This window comes from Mus caroli, chromosome 12 (assembly GCF_900094665.2).
Source record: "Mus caroli chromosome 12, CAROLI_EIJ_v1.1, whole genome shotgun sequence".
NCBI classification, from domain to species: Eukaryota; Metazoa; Chordata; class Mammalia; order Rodentia; family Muridae; genus Mus; species Mus caroli.
Genome location: NC_034581.1, coordinates 103,485,907 through 103,502,123, shown reverse-complemented (window position 1 = coordinate 103,502,123; position 16,217 = coordinate 103,485,907). Strand labels below are relative to the sequence as shown.

Here is a 16,217-nt window from a genome sequence, read left to right as displayed (position 1 = left end):
CGCAAGCAGGCTAGCGACCTAGCAGCTGGGGGTTCTGTTGGCCAACAACTGTCCTGGAGGGGTAGGTGGCTATGATGGCTGGGGGATCGAGGGCATCAGGGGCAGGAAGGGCTGGTGGACCAGTGAGTCATCCTGTGTCTAGAAGACCACTCGATGCCCACGGTAAACTAAGGCTCTAAGGGAGCAGTGCTTCCTGGGAGGTCCCAGATCGGCACCACGGAGTCTGTTCCTGTTGGTTGGTTCTCAGAGCAGGGGAGAGGAGGGATGGGGGTGACTTTGGCTCAGCCTTAACAGGGTGGGCAGAATCCGAACTGAGAAAAGATAGGTGGCTGTAGGCAGGTGCCGCAGGCTGCCTCGCAGGCCCTAGAAAGGGTCAAGGTGGAAGGCCTAACATGCTACAGTGATAGCTCTGAAGAGCCTGGCCTGGAGGCTGACAGAGTGTGAAGAGTCAGGCTGAAGGGGCCACCCAGCATATGGACAATGAGCTTGTCTATTCCCAAGGGTGCAGTCAGGAGCCTCTGCAAGGGACCCCAAACCTCAGGGGATGAAGTGGGTACTCCAGGAAGCTTGCCACCCCACAGAGGAGGGAAGGCCTGAGTAGTGCCTGCCTGGAGTGGGTGGGTGCATCCAGGCGGGCTGCCTGGAGGAGAGCAACTTAGAGCCAGCTGGGCAGGGCGGCAGAACACCTGGCAGCTGGGCCTGTGTGGGCAGCAGTGCCTTGCCTCTGGGTTTCCTTTGGATTCTCTTTTTGGGGACTGAGTCTCAGGAGGACCCGCCTCCTTCCCTTAGGCCTGGGCAGGAATCCAGGAATGCGTAAGATGGTGGCTGGGAGTGTGCCCACGGCACGTGCAGCTTACTCCCAGGATTGAGGACACCTCTGATACTGGATTTTGAGTCAGGGAGGTCCCCACAGCACATCTGGGCAGTTGTGGCTCCCAGCACCTGCCACCCCCCACCCCCAGGTTTCCAACGTGACTCCTGAACTTCCCTCCTGCCCCTTGCCTTACAGCAAGTCTCCTGGAAGTTACCATCCTCTTTGGTGTTGGAGCTCCCAGGGGGCAGCACAGAGTCCTGATCCCTGAGGGGACATGAGTGCTGACACAGCTGCCATGGAGGGTACCGGGGGGTGGGGGAATATGCCTGAGTGCACACACGCATGTCCTAGTGGGGTTGAGTGCACAGTACATGCCCACGGCATGCCTGGCTGGCCAGTGTGGCCTCAGTTTCCCCATGCTCAGCGCCACAGCCTGGCCAGCTGCCTGGTGTCTTGCAGTGCCCTCCAGGAACAGAAGGGCGAGCTGCGCAAGCGGCTGTCCTACACCACGCATAAGCTGGAGAAGTTGGAGACGGAGTTTGACTCCACACGCCACTACCTGGAGATTGAGCTGAGGCGTGCCCAGGAGGAGCTAGACAAGGTGACGGAGAAACTGCGCAGGTGAGGATGGGGCTATGATGGGTTGGGGGAAAGGAGATGGATCGCTCCAGTCCCACCTCTAGGGGACGTTTAACGTGGAGAACTAGGAGCAGAGCAGCCCACCTAGGCCTTGAATCTGGGACCACTGATACTAGTGGCAGGCTCCTCCAGGACCTCTTCCAGACCTGGCTCCTCAGCCCCTCGTGCATGTTCTGCTCTGGCATCGGACAAGCTAGCAGAGGCACAGAAGGGTCCGCTTCCAGCTCCTACCCCACCCGCCACTGGCGACTAATCTCCCGAGAAGAAACTGAACGTAGGAGCTGCATCCTTGTTTGGCTTGGGGACTCAGGATGCATTGAGAGGAGGGTGATTCTTAACAAATTTTCCTTCTGTGCATTTATTTTTCTAAGCCCTATTGTGGGCATCCCCAACTTAGAAACACAAAGGCGACACAGACTGCTAGAGGTTGGATTTGTTTTGAATATTTAGAGTAGCAGCTGGCGCTGTCCTGAGGGCATTTTGTCCCTCATCGAATGGCCCCATTCTTCTGGGCTTCTGAATGTCACTGTCAAGCTGTACGGGAGCCAAGCTTAGGCAGTGCAGCCAGACCTTGGTTGAAGTCCCAGCTCTGCCTCTTAACTGTATTAAGCATCTTTTCTGTGTCCCTTTCCCGTTGGCAAGACAGAAATAATACTGCAGAGGTTGTCTAGAGGACACAAGGGCCACCATACCCAGTCCCCCTGCCACTAGCAATGGCCGTCCAGAGCTCATCACTCCCATCTCTACCTGCTTTCCCAAGTGGAACCACACTTACTCACTGACATGCACCCCGGGGCCACGCATGCGCGTGTCTCCTCCGTGTGTGCGGCTGACCCGTAAACCACCCTGCCGGCGTCTGAGACACATGGATATGCCTTCCCGTGTTCTTCGGAGGAGCCCTACTGTGGGTGGGCAGAAAGATGGGGCTTCAGCCATGGCCTAGGAGATCTGAAGCACACGCAGACACTGAATCAGGTGCAGTTGGTCGGATGAGCTTCGGTGCCTGGCAGCCAATGCTAGGAAGGGCATGGCAGCAGTGAGGTCTCCAGGGTTGCAGGAAGGTCAGGCCTTGCAAGTCACGCCCCCCTGACCCCCACCCCACCCCCTGCTGCTTCCTGCTGCAGGATTCAGAGCAACTACATGGCGCTGCAGAGGATCAACCAAGAGCTGGAGGACAAGCTGTACCGGATGGTAAGCTCCAGCACGTCGTCCTCTCACTGCACGGCCCCTGGAGGCTCGCGCCCCTGCATGGGAGGTACCCTCAGGATAACAATGAGGTGGGGTCCAGGGCAGCTGAGCCTGTGTGGGCAGCTCAGAGAACAGCCATGGGGGTCTGGCACTTCCCCTATATTAGGATGAGGTTCCCGTTTGGTCTTGTCTGGTATCGGGTGTTCAGAGCCTACCTGTCTTCAAACTGACACCCAAAGGTGCAGGACAGGTGGGGGCCATGCTGTGCATCATTCTCCCAACTCACTGGGTAAGATGGGCAGGGCAAGTCACACACACACACACACCACCTCAGAAACAGGACACCAGGAGCAGGTGACCGAAGCTCTTGGCCTAGGCTGGGCCAGCTGGTCAGCGGTGGGATGGGATTAAACCTGGGTCTTAGCCCTTGCACCAGTGGCCTTCTGGGCACCTTGCTGTCAACAGCTGTTGGCTCATAAAAGCCCTGACCCAACAGCTGGGCTATGGCACTAACCACAGACCCCTCCTTCTCCACTGCCCAGGGCCAGCACTATGAGGAAGAGAAACGCGCCATGAGCCACGAGATTGTCGCCCTCAACAGCCACCTGCTGGAGGCTAAGGTGACCATTGACAAGCTGTCGGAGGACAACGTGAGTGCCGTGGGCATTTTGTGCCTGGAAGGATGTGACAGGTGTTCTCTGGGGGCTTCCCAGGGGAAGCCGTGGCAGGCAGAGCCTTTCTGATTCCAAGGGACTCCAGCCTGGCTCCAGAGAATGGTGTGGGCAGGGCAAGAGGACTTGGAGCAGCGTTCAGGGTAACTGACAGACCCTCTGATGGAAGGACTGAAGATGGGACTCAGGAGGCCTCTGTCCCACACATGATCCCAGACCACTCAGGACTTGTAACTTCAGCCAGCCCCAGTATCACACAATAGCTGTGCAGATATCCAAAGGCCCTGTGAGATGGCTAGCCACCCTGCCACTGTCCCCTGTGGGCTGACTGTGGACACACTAATTAGCCTCTGCTCCTTACTGCAAGATCTTAGGAGGTTCTGAGATTACAGTCTGGCCAACACAGTCTGAGGAAAGAAAAACAGCTGCCCTTTTGAACTCTAAGTTCATATAGGCAAAGTACAGAGTTAATTGGACAGCCAACAGTCTGGGTGTGTGTGTGTGCTAGAAGTGCCAAGTGCCCAAGTGTGCCAGCTGCGGGTTCTGATAGTCTCACTAGTATAGTGCTTAGGATTTGTAGCGTTGGCACTCAGAGGCCTGGTGGCCTGGGCCCTTCCTGGGGCAGGGAGGTCCCAAGCAGGAGACAGCTCAAGCAGTTTTCCTCCCTCATGCAGGCCTGGTGCAAAGGTGGGCTGGGAGAGGGCAGCTCGGGACACTGGTCCCAGCTGAGTGGAGCTGAGGCAGTGTCCTTGGCTCTTTGGGCAATGCAGGTGCATGCTAGGCCAGCTGTAGTTTATGGAGAACAGCAAGAAACAGTCCACCACAGGCACATGCAACAGAGATTTATTTCCAAAGGGGAAACACCCCTCATTCCTACTGTTTGCATCTGTTTTCAGCTCACAAGGCTGAGCAGGCTCCCACTTGCACATGGGGTCACATACCTGCCCTGACCCCAACACTGCTTGGCAAACCAGCCCCGAGACCAGTCAATACCACAAGCAGGAGACTAAGATGGGAGGGGGCTGGGGTTCATCCCTGTCCCTGACTTGTGCCCAGAACTCCCACGGAGTCATCTTTGGATTCCAGGAGCTACAGGAATAGGAACCCCAGACCTGGTAGACCAACCTGCTAACTTCTGGGAGCTCAGAGCTGATGGGGGGCCCACCTGTTGCTGCCCCAGCCTGTGGAGGGCCTGGTGTTGACTGGGCATCCTCCACACACCAGCAGGTCAAAGCAGTAACAGTGTGGAGCCCAGGCAGGGATCAGCCACCCTGCCTGTTCTGTTCTCCATTCCCATTGCCCTGCTGACTCTGGGCACCGGCCAGGGCAGCTGCGCCAAACACCGTCTCTTGTCTTCCAGGAGCTCTATAGGAAGGACTGCAATCTAGCGGCCCAGCTGCTGCAGTGCAGCCAGACCTACGGCAGGGTCCATAAGGTGTCCGAGGTAACGTGGCCCCGCCCCACAGCCAGGCCCGCCCCGTCCCAGGACCACCCGGCTCCTTTGGGGCCACCCCACCCCGAAGCCTCTCCCCACCCTCCAGGAAGAAGCTACCCGGTGAGCCTGAACCCTCGTCCTTCGTGCACCTGGGTCCCGGCTTCCTGATGGTGAAAGGAGCCCCCCCACATTCCACACTTCCCAGACCCACCCTTGGGCTACACACAGCTGTTTCATTTGAGGGCTACCCCTTGTGTGCACCCCACCAAGCCACCATGGGGCCTGGTCACGATTAGAGACAAGAATCAGACATGAAGGACAGGCCTTATTGAAGGCACAGAGTGAGCTGCAGCAGAGTCCAAGTCTAGGCTGTCTGGTACCCAACTAAACTAGACAGAGCCCACCCTGCCCATCTGTGACCATTCTGGCCAGACTGTTTCTCCCACCACACATGCACAAGGAATATCCTACCTAGACCACTTTCCATGACCCCGTTCCCTAGGCCAGGCCAAACCTTCGACACTCACAAAATAGATCAAACAGTAGCGGGACACCCCCTACCTGCCACAGGCACTCCGTGGAGACCCTTGGCCTAGCACTGGCCACTCAATCTTTGTTGCATCTGTTTTCTGAGTCTGTCTTGTTCAGCAATGCATGGGGGAGGAGGTCCCACACTGTCATCTGGCAGAAACAAGTCACCCCCTCCCTAGGCAGGACCCAGAAAGGGTGCTGGTCTGGAGCCTAGCTAGGGTCCAGCTTCTCTAGCCTGTTGGGCCCCCTGGGGTAGGGCGGGTACAGGTGATGGGGAACCCCAGGTGCTGAGGATATTTTCGTCCTTGGGGGTTGTTTGTTCCCGCTGGTGTGAGGTGAGACACCTAGGGAGGCCTGTTGTCTGTCTGTCTGTCTGTCCGTCTCCGTCGGCGATGCTGGTATGGCCCTGGCTTCGGGGCCAGGGCTGGGTCCCTTTGCTATGACCTGTCCCCATTCTCCTCTCCTCCTCACGCCCGTTCCAGCTGCCCTCGGACTTCCAGCAGCGCGTGAGCCTGCACATGGAGAAGCATGGCTGCAGCCTGCCGTCCGCACTGTGCCATCCGTCCTACGCCGACAGCGTGCCCACCTGCGTCATCGCCAAAGTGCTGGAGAAGCCGGACCCGGGCAGCCTGTCCTCGCGCATGTCGGATGCCTCGGCCCGCGACCTGGGCTACCGCGACGGAGTGGAGAAGTCGGGCCCGCGGCCCCCGTACAAGGGAGACATCTACTGCAGCGACCCAGCTCTCTACTGCCCCGATGAGCGGGAGCACGCCCGGCGACCCAGCGTGGACACGCCGGTGACCGACGTGGGCTTCCTGCGGGCGCAGAATTCCACCGACAGCGCGGCGGAGGAGGAGGAAGAGGCCGAGGCGGCGGCCTTCCCGGAGGCCTACCGTCGGGAGGCCTACCAGGGCTACGCGGCCTCGCTGCCCACCTCCAGCTCCTACTCCAGCTTCAGCGCCACGTCCGAGGAGAAGGAGCACGCGCAGGCCGGCACGCTGACCGCCTCGCAGCAGGCCATCTACCTGAGCAGCCGCGATGAGTTCTTCAACCGCAAGCCCTCCGCCACCTACAGCAGCGGCCCTCGCTTCGCCAAGGCCGCGTCCACCCTGGGCTCCCCGCTGGAGGCCCAGGTCGCCCCAGGCTTTGCTCGGACTGTGTCTCCGTACCCGGCCGAGCCCTACCGCTACCCGGCCTCCCCCGGTCCCCAGCAGGCTCTCATGCCTCCAAACCTGTGGAGCCTGCGGGCCAAGCCGAGCGGAAACCGGCTTGCCGGGGAGGACATTCGAGGCCAGTGGCGGCCCGTGAGCGTGGAGGATGTGGGCGCCTATTCCTACCAGGCCGGCGCCGCTGCCGGCCGCGCCGCCTCGCCCTGCAACTACTCGGAACGTTACTACGGCGGCGGCGGCGGCGGCGGGGGCGCCGTTGGCGGTGGCAGCCCCGGCGACAAGGCCGAGGGCCGTGCCAGTCCCCTCTATGCCACCTACAAGGCCGATAGTTTCTCGGAGGGCGATGACCTGTCTCAGGGTCATCTGGCCGAGCCCTGCTTCCTCCGAGCAGGTGGCGATCTGAGCCTCAGTCCCAGTCGTTCGGCTGATGCGCTCGCTGGCTACGCAGCCAGTGATGGGGATGGAGATAGGCTCAGGGTGCAGCTGTGTGGGGCTGGCAGTAGCCCGGAGCCCGAGCATGGCTCCCGCGAGTCCCTGGAGCCTAGCTCCATGGAGGCCTCTCCTGAAATGCACCCTCCCACCCGCCTCAGCCCCCAGCAGGCCTTCCCAAGGACTGGAGGCTCTGGGCTGAGCCGCAAGGACAGTCTCACTAAAGCCCAGCTCTACGGTACCCTGCTCAACTGACTGCCATCAGCAGACTGCAGTCAGACTCCCTGCCACCTTGCCCCATATAGGGAGTAGCTAACCCCACCCCCTCGTCCCAACCCCTGCCAAGGAAGTCCAGTTCCAGTTTCTCCTGACCCTCTTACTACCACCCCAGTAGAACCTGAAGAGACCCCCCCTCTGGCGCGTCGTCTTGTCCACCCCAGCTTCTGCTACAGACCCCCCAGGCTCTGCTACAAACCCCGAATATTTCTGCTCTGCACCCTTCCCTGAAGTGAGCATCCCCTGTTTTGTAAGTGAAGCTATTTTTTTAGGGAAAGAGAGTGTTTCTTCGCACACTTGCCGCTAGATTCTGGATGGCAGCCTTGGCTCATTTCCAGCGAGGGTGCATGGGGCCTGCCCCAGGGAAGGGGAGGCTAGGACCCTAGAGGGACCAGTCTCCACAAGAGGGGAGAAGCCAGAAACAAGGGAACAAGTGGGAAGTTCTGTACACTGAGGAGGGGAACCAAAGCCACTTAGGGCGCAGAAAATGTCTTATGCTCTCGTCTCACAGTGCAGCCAGCACTCCGCCCTGATCCACCCTGAGCTCTTCCATGGCCCGGCCTGTGGGCCCAAGAGAGGCCAGGGACACCCCCAAAACAGCCGGTGCTCGTTCCTCCCCTTCCCCTCCCGAGACCACCTGACTCTACCTCAGACATGAGGCTCCTCCCTCCTCCCACCCCTGTGAACCTGTCTTCTGTGATGCATGCCAGTCTGTTAGTACTGTATCTCGAACTCCTGAATAAAGGACAGCAGTGGAAAGAGCCCAGGTTTGCATTGTTTCTTTCTGGGCATCATTAACCAGTACTGAAGAAGGGACCTGGTGTCCCTCACTGGTCCCTGTTGGCAGAGCCACCAACGCTGTCCTCTGATGGCACTGCTGTGTCTCTCTACTTGTGACTCACCCTGCAGGGGTCTACACAGCTTGCCTTCCAGTTCATGCAAGCCAGACACAGACGCGGGCCTGTGTCTTTGCTTCCTGCTCATGTCACCCCGTTTCTCTGTGTGCCTGGCTATCTGACACACGGCCATTCAAACCCTGAAAATGAATTGTGGGGTTTTCAACAAGGCCTAGGACGGTGGCTCCTTCCTTCAGAAGGGTTCTCCATCTGCCTCCTGTGGACACCCATGGCCCTTTCCTGTTGAGAACTACCTCATCCCAGCTCCATGCCCCGCAGCTCTGCCTTGGCTTTCAAAGCTAGCAGCCATCAGAGCACTGGGGTGCTGTTGCGCAGAACCCCCAGGCTGTGCATCACTCTCCCCAGAGCACTTCTAGAGTAAGCTCTGGGTTGAGGTCTTATGATTTCCTTTTGTCCTCTGTGTTAGAGCCAGCTAGCCAGCCCCATGCTGGCCCTGCAACCACCCCCCCCCCAAGAAGCTGGGAGAGAGACAGATGTAGTGCTAGGCTCAGAGCTTTAAGGATAAAGGGCCTCATAGACTCTAAATCAGGGAGAGTTCTCACTGTCCTAGAGGAGAGAGGAGATGGGGTCAGGAGAAGTTCATACCAGCTACTGAAGGATGAACAGGAGTACACCAGGGAACTCCAGCAAAGGCCCAGGTAGATGACAGCAGGACATTCTAAAACAGTCCGTGCTCTCTGGTGCCGCTCTGACAAGAGAGCCCTGGAGCCACTAGTTTCCAATGTTCTGTGCCCATACCTGTTGTCATAGGGTAGCTCCTGCCAGTCCCCATATGCCCAGATTACCAGGTGAAGCCTGGTAGGGGACCCCTCATCCACAGAGCACCCTCTCAGGAGTCCACTCAGACCCCGCCTAGTCTATAGCAATGCCCATCTGCATGCTAAACCACTGCAAACAATCCATAGCCCCTCCCCCGAGACCCCAACAGGAAGTGCATGGCCACACTCCCACTGGTTGGCTATCACCAGAGGCAGGGCTAATTTCCCCCTTTCTTTCTATCCAGAGGACACTGGGCCTTTCCTGGGCCTTCTAGACGGTTGGCAACCTCCTGTATGGAGTCCAGCTGGGTTGGTGGAGTATGGAGAGCCATTTGGGAAACAGTGAAAGGAATCAAGGATGCAGGCTTCAGGGACAGGTTTTCCTGGCATGCCTCTGTACTCTTTGAGGAGCCTCCTCAGCAAGACACAGAGGGCCATGGCCACTCTTGGGGGGCAGGGGGAGGAGGGTGACAGGGGATGTGTGTTAGTATAACTCAGATGAAAGTCACAACCTGACTCGGTGAGCAAGACAGGAGTGGGTCCAACCTGTACAGGCATCTCTAGACAAGGCAGCTCTGCTCCCAGGATCCCTCTGCTCTGATGCTGCAGATTGCAGATGTGAAAGTGGGATGGGGTGAGTTGGGCCGGGGAGGGTGGGTGGAGGGAGAACCCACACTCCAGGTTCATCTTTCTCCGCGCTTTCCAAATTTAGCTTGCCTATTTTTAAAATTGCAAATGGTGAACTCCCCGACACCTCGGCTAGGATCAAAGTCAGTCTTTCTGAGTGTTCTTTGGAAGAGGCATTTGAAGAAGCCGGCAAACATGGGACACACCTGTCCTCCTGCCCAGGAAGCCAGCTGGGGCAAATACAGGGGCGCAATGCACCAACCCCTGCAGAAAGAAACCAGACCCTAGGGATGGCACCAGGAAGCAACCACAATGGGACCACTAGAAAGGCATGACTGTTCCCCTGGACCTGAGTCAGCATAGAGATTCAGATCTGTCTATCCTGGTATCTGTCTATCCTGGCAGCACCATCCAGGAGACAGTCTGAAGAGCTCTTTCCCTACCCTCACTGTCCCAACAGCCCCACTGTGTACATGAGAAAGCAAAGGCTTTCTCACGTGAGAAGCCAATCCTATACCACCAGGAGGTAGTCCCAGAGTCTAATTAGGGCTCTATGGTCCTGTTGTCCCAGGGACACTGGCAGGAGAGGGCTGAGTACAGAGGTAGACAGAGAACCCCTCTATAGATAGCTACCTGCTAGCCCTCCAGGAAAAGCCTGGTGACCAGAGCCAATCACTGCAGGGGGGCAGAAGATATCCTGGGGAAGATAGAAACCCTGGCAACCACAGGAGGGGGAGGGACAGCCAGTGGGAGAGGCTGGAGAAGGCTGGACCCCCTGCTTCTGTATTCTCACTCATTCAGGCCTGCACTCGGGGAGACACTCAATGAAGATGCTACGAGGGGCCCTGAGTTCTCTGAGGATCACATCAGTCCTCTGGTTCACGGTGAGAGCTACTGATCATAGCTCTCCATCTTCCTGGGCAAGGAGTCCTAGTCTAGTATGAGGCAGACGGCAGCCACTCTGAAGCTCACCGTGAGGTTTTGCAAGTGGGAAGGAAGGAGGCAGCTCCTGCCAGCAGCCTCTACCGAGATAAAATCTGGCCCACGCTAAGACCCTGAAAGCAAGAGTCAACAGTAGGAGAGGGTCCCACCAGCCCGTGGCCCACCACAGCAAAGCCTAGAGCGAATCTGGCCAGGTACCCAGCCTGAACAGGCTCAGTGTCACAAGGTAGCCACACAGATCCAAGTAACCCGAGCACCCAATGAACATGGGCCCCATGCTGCTCTCCAGGGGGATGGTGTGTGTGTGTGTGGGGGGGGGGACTGAGACACTGAGTAAACCACAAAGCTTGCCCAAAGTCATGCAATACTTCAGGCAGACTTCAAATCTGTGCCTGACTGGTTCTAAAGCCTGGGTCCCAGCAGAAGTCATTCGTTGGACATTTATGTGCCAGGGACATGGCGGGACACAAAGTCCTGCCTAGGATCTTGCTGAGTGTCACACGGGACAGCACAGGGTGGGACATGCTGCTTGAGAAAGAAGGAGTTACACCCCTGTGGCATCTCTCTGTATGCTCATGGGGAAGAGACAGTAGCTTGTCCCCAGGACATTGGCCCTGCGGCACCTGAGCACAGAGCAGGCAGCCATCAGCCAGGGGAAGAGGGGACCTAGGCCGGCCTATTGTGGCAGCAAGGACACAGGAGCTTTAGGGCAAGGCCCAGCCCAAGGCCCTGACCTGCTTTCCCCAGATGGTGATACCCTTCAATGCCTTGGACACTAAAATAAATGTCCTAACACAGCATCCCTGGGCCACTTCTGGCCCTATGACTCAGTATGACCAACACTCTTCCATATCCCAACACATATGGAGGCTGCTTCCCTGAATCTGATTTCACGGATGAGGAACTGGGGCAGGGAGGGAAGGGGACAGGTCATGCCCAGGACTAGATCACAGAATGGGTAGGGGGTGAAGCCACACACCACTCTGCCACATCCCAGACCTCCTCCCCTCCTTCCTCCTCCTCCCCCCGCCCCTCCCTACCTCTTTTAAGTACCATGATACCCACCCCAACCTGTGAGTGAGTCCCTGGGCCGTCGGGCATCCTAGTTACAATTCTGATAGTGTCTGAGACTCATAGGCCTGCTCCAGGCCCCTAGGGAGCGAGGCTCCCTGTCTTCGTCCCTGTTCTACTGCTGTGAAGAAACACCATGACCACGGCAATTCTTAGTTTAAAAAGCATTTAATTGGGGCGGGTTTACAGATTCAGAGGGCCATCATTCAGATTATCATCATGACGGGAAGCATGGCAGAGTGCAGGCGTTCTACACCCCCATCTGAAGGTGGAGAGAGATCCACTGGACCTGGTGTGAGCTTCTGAAACCTCAAAGCCCACCCCCAGTGACACACTTCCTCCCACAAGGCCACGCCTCCTCATCCTCGGCATCCTTTCCAACAGTTCCACTCCCTTCGTGCCACACTTCCTTCTATGTGCTTCTGAGTCCCTGCCTCTCCTCGCACTCCTTCAGGACAGATGCATAGCTTTGCCCATCACAGACCACCCACCTGGCAGTGGGCAGGCAGCAGGTTAGAGGACCAGAGGTGGGTAGGAAGAAACACAGTTGTTAGTGTCTTATAGTGGAGTGGTGGTGGGGGGCGCTGTAGTGCACTGAGCTCCTGGGCAGTCACAAGCCCCAGAGCCTCACTGTCCGAAGGACCAGCAGGTGACAGTCGCTCCTCAAGCTCCCCTATCTGCAGTAAGAAGGCAGGAAGACACTGCTAATATGTGTTCATTGCCAAAATCACATTAAGAAAAACCACACCAGGCGTGGTGGCACACACCTTTCATCTCAGCACTCAGGAGGCAGAGGCAGGTGGGTCCCTGAGTTCAAGGCCAGCCTGAGTTCCAGGACCACCAGGGCTACACAGAGAAACCCTGTCTTGAAAAACCAGAAACAAAACAAACAAATAAAAAACCAATCAACCAACCAAACCATACAGAGCACACACTTACTGATTGAGTGTCACCCACCAGTCACTGACAAACGCCTTTACTAACACACGCTTGCGCTGAGACGGCTTCTCACCCCCATTCTATAGCCGAGTCACTGAAGCTCAGCAGCTCTCGGGAGCAGCCTAACCTCCGGCCGCCTACCCAGGGGCGGGGTCTCAGTTGCCAGTTAGTGCCAGATCTTGATGTCTCCTCCCCAGGAGCAGGTCCCAAGGACAGAAGGCAGCACAGGATGGTAGGTGGTGCCAAGGCAGGCCTGCGTGTGCCCTTGTAGTGTGCACGCCCGGCTGGCCGTGCGGAAACTGAACATCAAAACCCGGCCATCAGCGCTGCCTGTCACCAGCAGGTCACCACATGGGGAACACTCACAGCCCACCGCATAGCCTTCCACCTGTGGAGAAAGACAGACAGACAGAGCTACCTGTGAGGGATGATGATTCACCCCACGCTGCAAAGAATGAGCTGAGGCTAAGAAGCTGCTAAGCACAGGGCTGACTTTATCTTTAGTGACCCTGAGGTGAGAAGCTGCGCTCCTGCTGTGTGCCTACACCGTGGAGGTGTGACCTGGTGTCCCAAGGCCACCAGCCCCAGCAGTCCTGTGACACATGGGCTGCAGGTCTCCAGTACAGTTATGAATGCCCAGCATAAACGGCACACTTATTAAAACGCAGTCTGTAGCTTGACTGTGCAGTGTGATCTTCACGGATGGCAGCCGCTAGCCACAGTGTCCTGGGAATGGGAGCCAGGTGAGGCAGTTTCTGCAGAGCTGGGGTCTGGTGCTACAGAGTCACTCCCTAGCCTCTTCCAGCTCAGCAAAGCAGGCCTTGTGCAGAAAAGGAGTACACAGAGAAAAGGCTCCCAAGTCTATTCTCCCTGCTCCTATTCCCACCCCCATGACACGTGAACGGGCATGCTCTCCTGCTCTGTGGCTGCGCACTAGATGTGTCCTGGGCCTTGAGTGGACCCTTGTCCACAGAGCCAGCAATCATCCACTTGGGCAGCAGAGTGCCCAGGGGATCCACGTGTCCTAGCTGGAAGCTTTGGGGCCAATGGTCAGCATTTGGCCTTAGTAACAAAGATGGAGGTACCTTGTGACCTTCGTAGCGTCTCCGTCTGCTCATCCGATAGGGCCACACAGAGGAAAAGAGAGCCAGGTAGTTGCCATTGGTTTGCGCAAGGAACACAGGCTCCCTTGGATGCAAGGCGAGGCTAGGACAGGTGTACCTCTCCTGAAAGAGCAGGACATGGAGGGGTGACGGCTACCACAGGGGATTTTTGCCTCCCACGGAGCCCCTGCTCTCAGAGCTTTGGCCATGTCTCCTGGGCCTTGGCTTAAGAGGCTGGGTGGGTGGCTGCCGTTGTAACAAAGTTGCCACACACTCAGGAGCTTTAGAACAGCACTCTGCTGCTTTATCCTGCGGCTCTGCAGATCCCAGTGGCTAACCAGGGTGCTGTGTGTGTGTGTGTGTGTGTGTGTGTGTGTGTGTGTGCATGCGTGTGTCACATATACAGAACATAACCAAAAGGCAGTGATAGTGAGCACAGTGATGGCGGTGGTAACCACTATCATGGTTGTCATGGAGATGGTGGTGGAGTTAGTGGTAGTGACCACAGTGATAGTGATATGATGGAGGTGACCATGGTGATGGTGCTATGGAGGTGGTGACCGTGGTGATGGTGCTATGGAGGTGGTGACCATGGTGATGGTGATGTGGAGGTAGTGACCATGGTGATGGTGATGTGGTGTAGGTGGTAACAATGATGATCATGATATGGTGGAGGTGACCACAGTGATGGTGAGTGATGTGGTAGTGGTGACCATGGTGATGGTGATGTGGTAGGAGGTGGTGACCATGGTGATGGTGATCTGGTGGAGGTAGTAACAATGGTGATCGTGATATGGTGGAGGTGACCACAGTGATTGTGATTGATGTGGAGGTGGTGACCATGGTGATGGTGATATGGTGATGTGGTAACCATAGTGATGGTGATGTGGTGGCAGCAGTGATGGTAATGCTGGTGATAGAGGTGGTGATCAGCAACGGTGAGGTTGGTAGTGATGATGGTGCTGGGTTGGTCATGACAATTCTACTATCAGGGAGGACTCTGTGCCTGACACTATGCTCCATCTTTATAAGCATTCTCTCTTCTGTCCTTCTTAGTACTCCATGAGGTGCTATTATCAAAGTCATGGGCGGCTGGACCAGAAAGGGCAGTCAGCAGAGGCTGCCACTGTGCAGTAGCCCTAGACCCGACCTATGACTACCCCTGTCCTAGATACTTCAAAGAAATGATCTCCCCCTGCCCCAGACAGAAAGGAGCCAGGACCCCACCCCAGGGCTGCAGGAAACCCCCTATGGCTGATGTGCAGAACAATTCCATCCGAGGCTCCTCACATGGAAGATCTGGTTGGAGATCTTGGCAGCAGTCCGGAAATCCCAGGCGATAATGGTTCGGTCAGCAGAGTCCCGGGTGGATGCGTCCGTACTGCTAAGAAACTCAGAGCCCTCCTGGAGGAAGAGAATGTCCAGGGTCTGCTGGATGGTGGCCTTGTAGCCTTTCACCACCTGTAAGAGTAGACACTAGTCACCATGGTGGGCGTGGGGAAGATGCTCACCCAGGGAGAGCCAAGGAGTGTTAGGTAGTACTCAGGATGGGCAGGGCCAGTGAACCTATTCTGAGCTATACACACTCCACGCAGCCCCGGCATAGATGAATCCCTGTGACTTTCCAACCTCACCAGGCCGTAGCTGTTTGCTCTTGGGAACCAATGACCTGTCAGATGCAAGCTGACCTGCTGGTTATGCCCACCGTCTCTGTCAGTATGTGGGCAGGTACAGTGAGCGGCAGTTGTTTCCGGGGCTGACAGGGTCCCTCAACAGCAATATACAGTGAACTCACATTAGGGATGGGGGCTCCCACCTTGACCTCAGTACCTAATGAATAGCGCCATCCAGCAATGATGGTGTCATTCCTCTGAGAGGGCCTGAACGTGTCACGTAGCTCACAGCTACAAAACCTGGACTACTGTCCCTGGATGAGTAGCAATGACACAGGGAACAAGTGTTCTTAGGACTCAAGTCTCAGAATGCAGCTTACATTGGTTTTGATTTTTATTTCCTGGAACTTGCTCTCAAGACCAGGCTGGCCTTGAACTCACAGAGATCCACCTGCCTCTGCCTCCCGAGTACCAGTATTAAAGGCCCGTGCCACAGCCACCCAGCAGAATGCATTTGACTTTTAAAGTTGTGCTTTATTTTCTAAGGATCATCCCGGGTATCTCGCAGCCTCCACTCCTAAACGAGGGGAGCCATGCCCTGCACTGTCTTCCACGCGTCCTGCTCTGACATGCCGGGTTTGGTAGGAACGAGCGGGGTCCAGCACAAGGACTCAGGGCACCTCCACCGAATGAGCTCTCAACATGGCAGGGCAGGGCATGATGCCAAATGCCAAACCCAGCCCCTGCTGTCTGGAAGGGAAGCACAGGCAGCCCACAGGCACTGGTCACAGGGTTATCAGCTCTCTCGGCGCCACCATGTGGCTACAGCAGACACACAGTTCTGGGGTCATCCGTTCTGCTGGCTACCAAATGAGGTGAGGCCAACCCTCACCCATCCCAGCTGCTTCCCTTGGGGCTCACAACTGGGTTGTCTGCTGGCCAGTCCCTGCCTCTTTAAGTTACTAGGGGCAAACGTGGGCAACAAATGACTTGGCCTCTTCACAAGTAGCCGTCTACTGGAGTGACATCAGACCCACCCACCCCCCAAGCCCTGAAGAGGAGAGGCCAGCCCTGCAGAGACATGAAGGCAGGACA

At 57.0% G+C, this 16,217-nt stretch overlaps 2 protein-coding genes across 7 annotated transcripts in view; one reads left to right on the top strand and one right to left on the bottom strand.

The window, feature by feature from the left end:
• Nucleotides 1-7,913, top strand: part of Begain (brain enriched guanylate kinase associated) — a 36,189-nt gene extending 28,276 nt beyond the window's left edge. For 3 of the 5 annotated variants that reach the window (XM_029484310.1, XM_029484308.1, XM_029484309.1), the window contains 5 exons: nucleotides 1,274-1,435; nucleotides 2,578-2,644; nucleotides 3,184-3,291; nucleotides 4,673-4,756; nucleotides 5,761-7,903. In XM_029484310.1, coding sequence (XP_029340170.1) covers nucleotides 1,274-1,435; nucleotides 2,578-2,644; nucleotides 3,184-3,291; nucleotides 4,673-4,756; nucleotides 5,761-7,131 — 1,792 coding nt within the window. In that variant the 3' untranslated portion in view covers nucleotides 7,132-7,903. Of the gene's footprint in view, nucleotides 1-1,273; nucleotides 1,436-2,577; nucleotides 2,645-3,183; nucleotides 3,292-4,672; nucleotides 4,757-5,760 lie in introns of all 5 variants that reach the window. The other 2 variants (XM_021179369.1, XM_029484311.1) reach the window with 2 other exon arrangements.
• Nucleotides 7,914-11,619: 3,706 nt separating this feature from the next.
• The window catches only part of Wdr25 (WD repeat domain 25), a 134,936-nt gene continuing 130,338 nt past the window's right edge, over nucleotides 11,620-16,217 (bottom strand). For both annotated transcript variants that reach the window (XM_021179104.1, XM_029484840.1), the window contains 3 exons: nucleotides 14,800-14,970; nucleotides 13,492-13,632; nucleotides 11,620-12,794 (listed from right to left, as the gene is read on the bottom strand). In XM_021179104.1, the coding sequence (XP_021034763.1) occupies nucleotides 12,573-12,794; nucleotides 13,492-13,632; nucleotides 14,800-14,970 (534 nt within the window). In that variant the 3' untranslated portion in view covers nucleotides 11,620-12,572. The remainder of the gene's footprint in view (nucleotides 12,795-13,491; nucleotides 13,633-14,799; nucleotides 14,971-16,217) is intronic.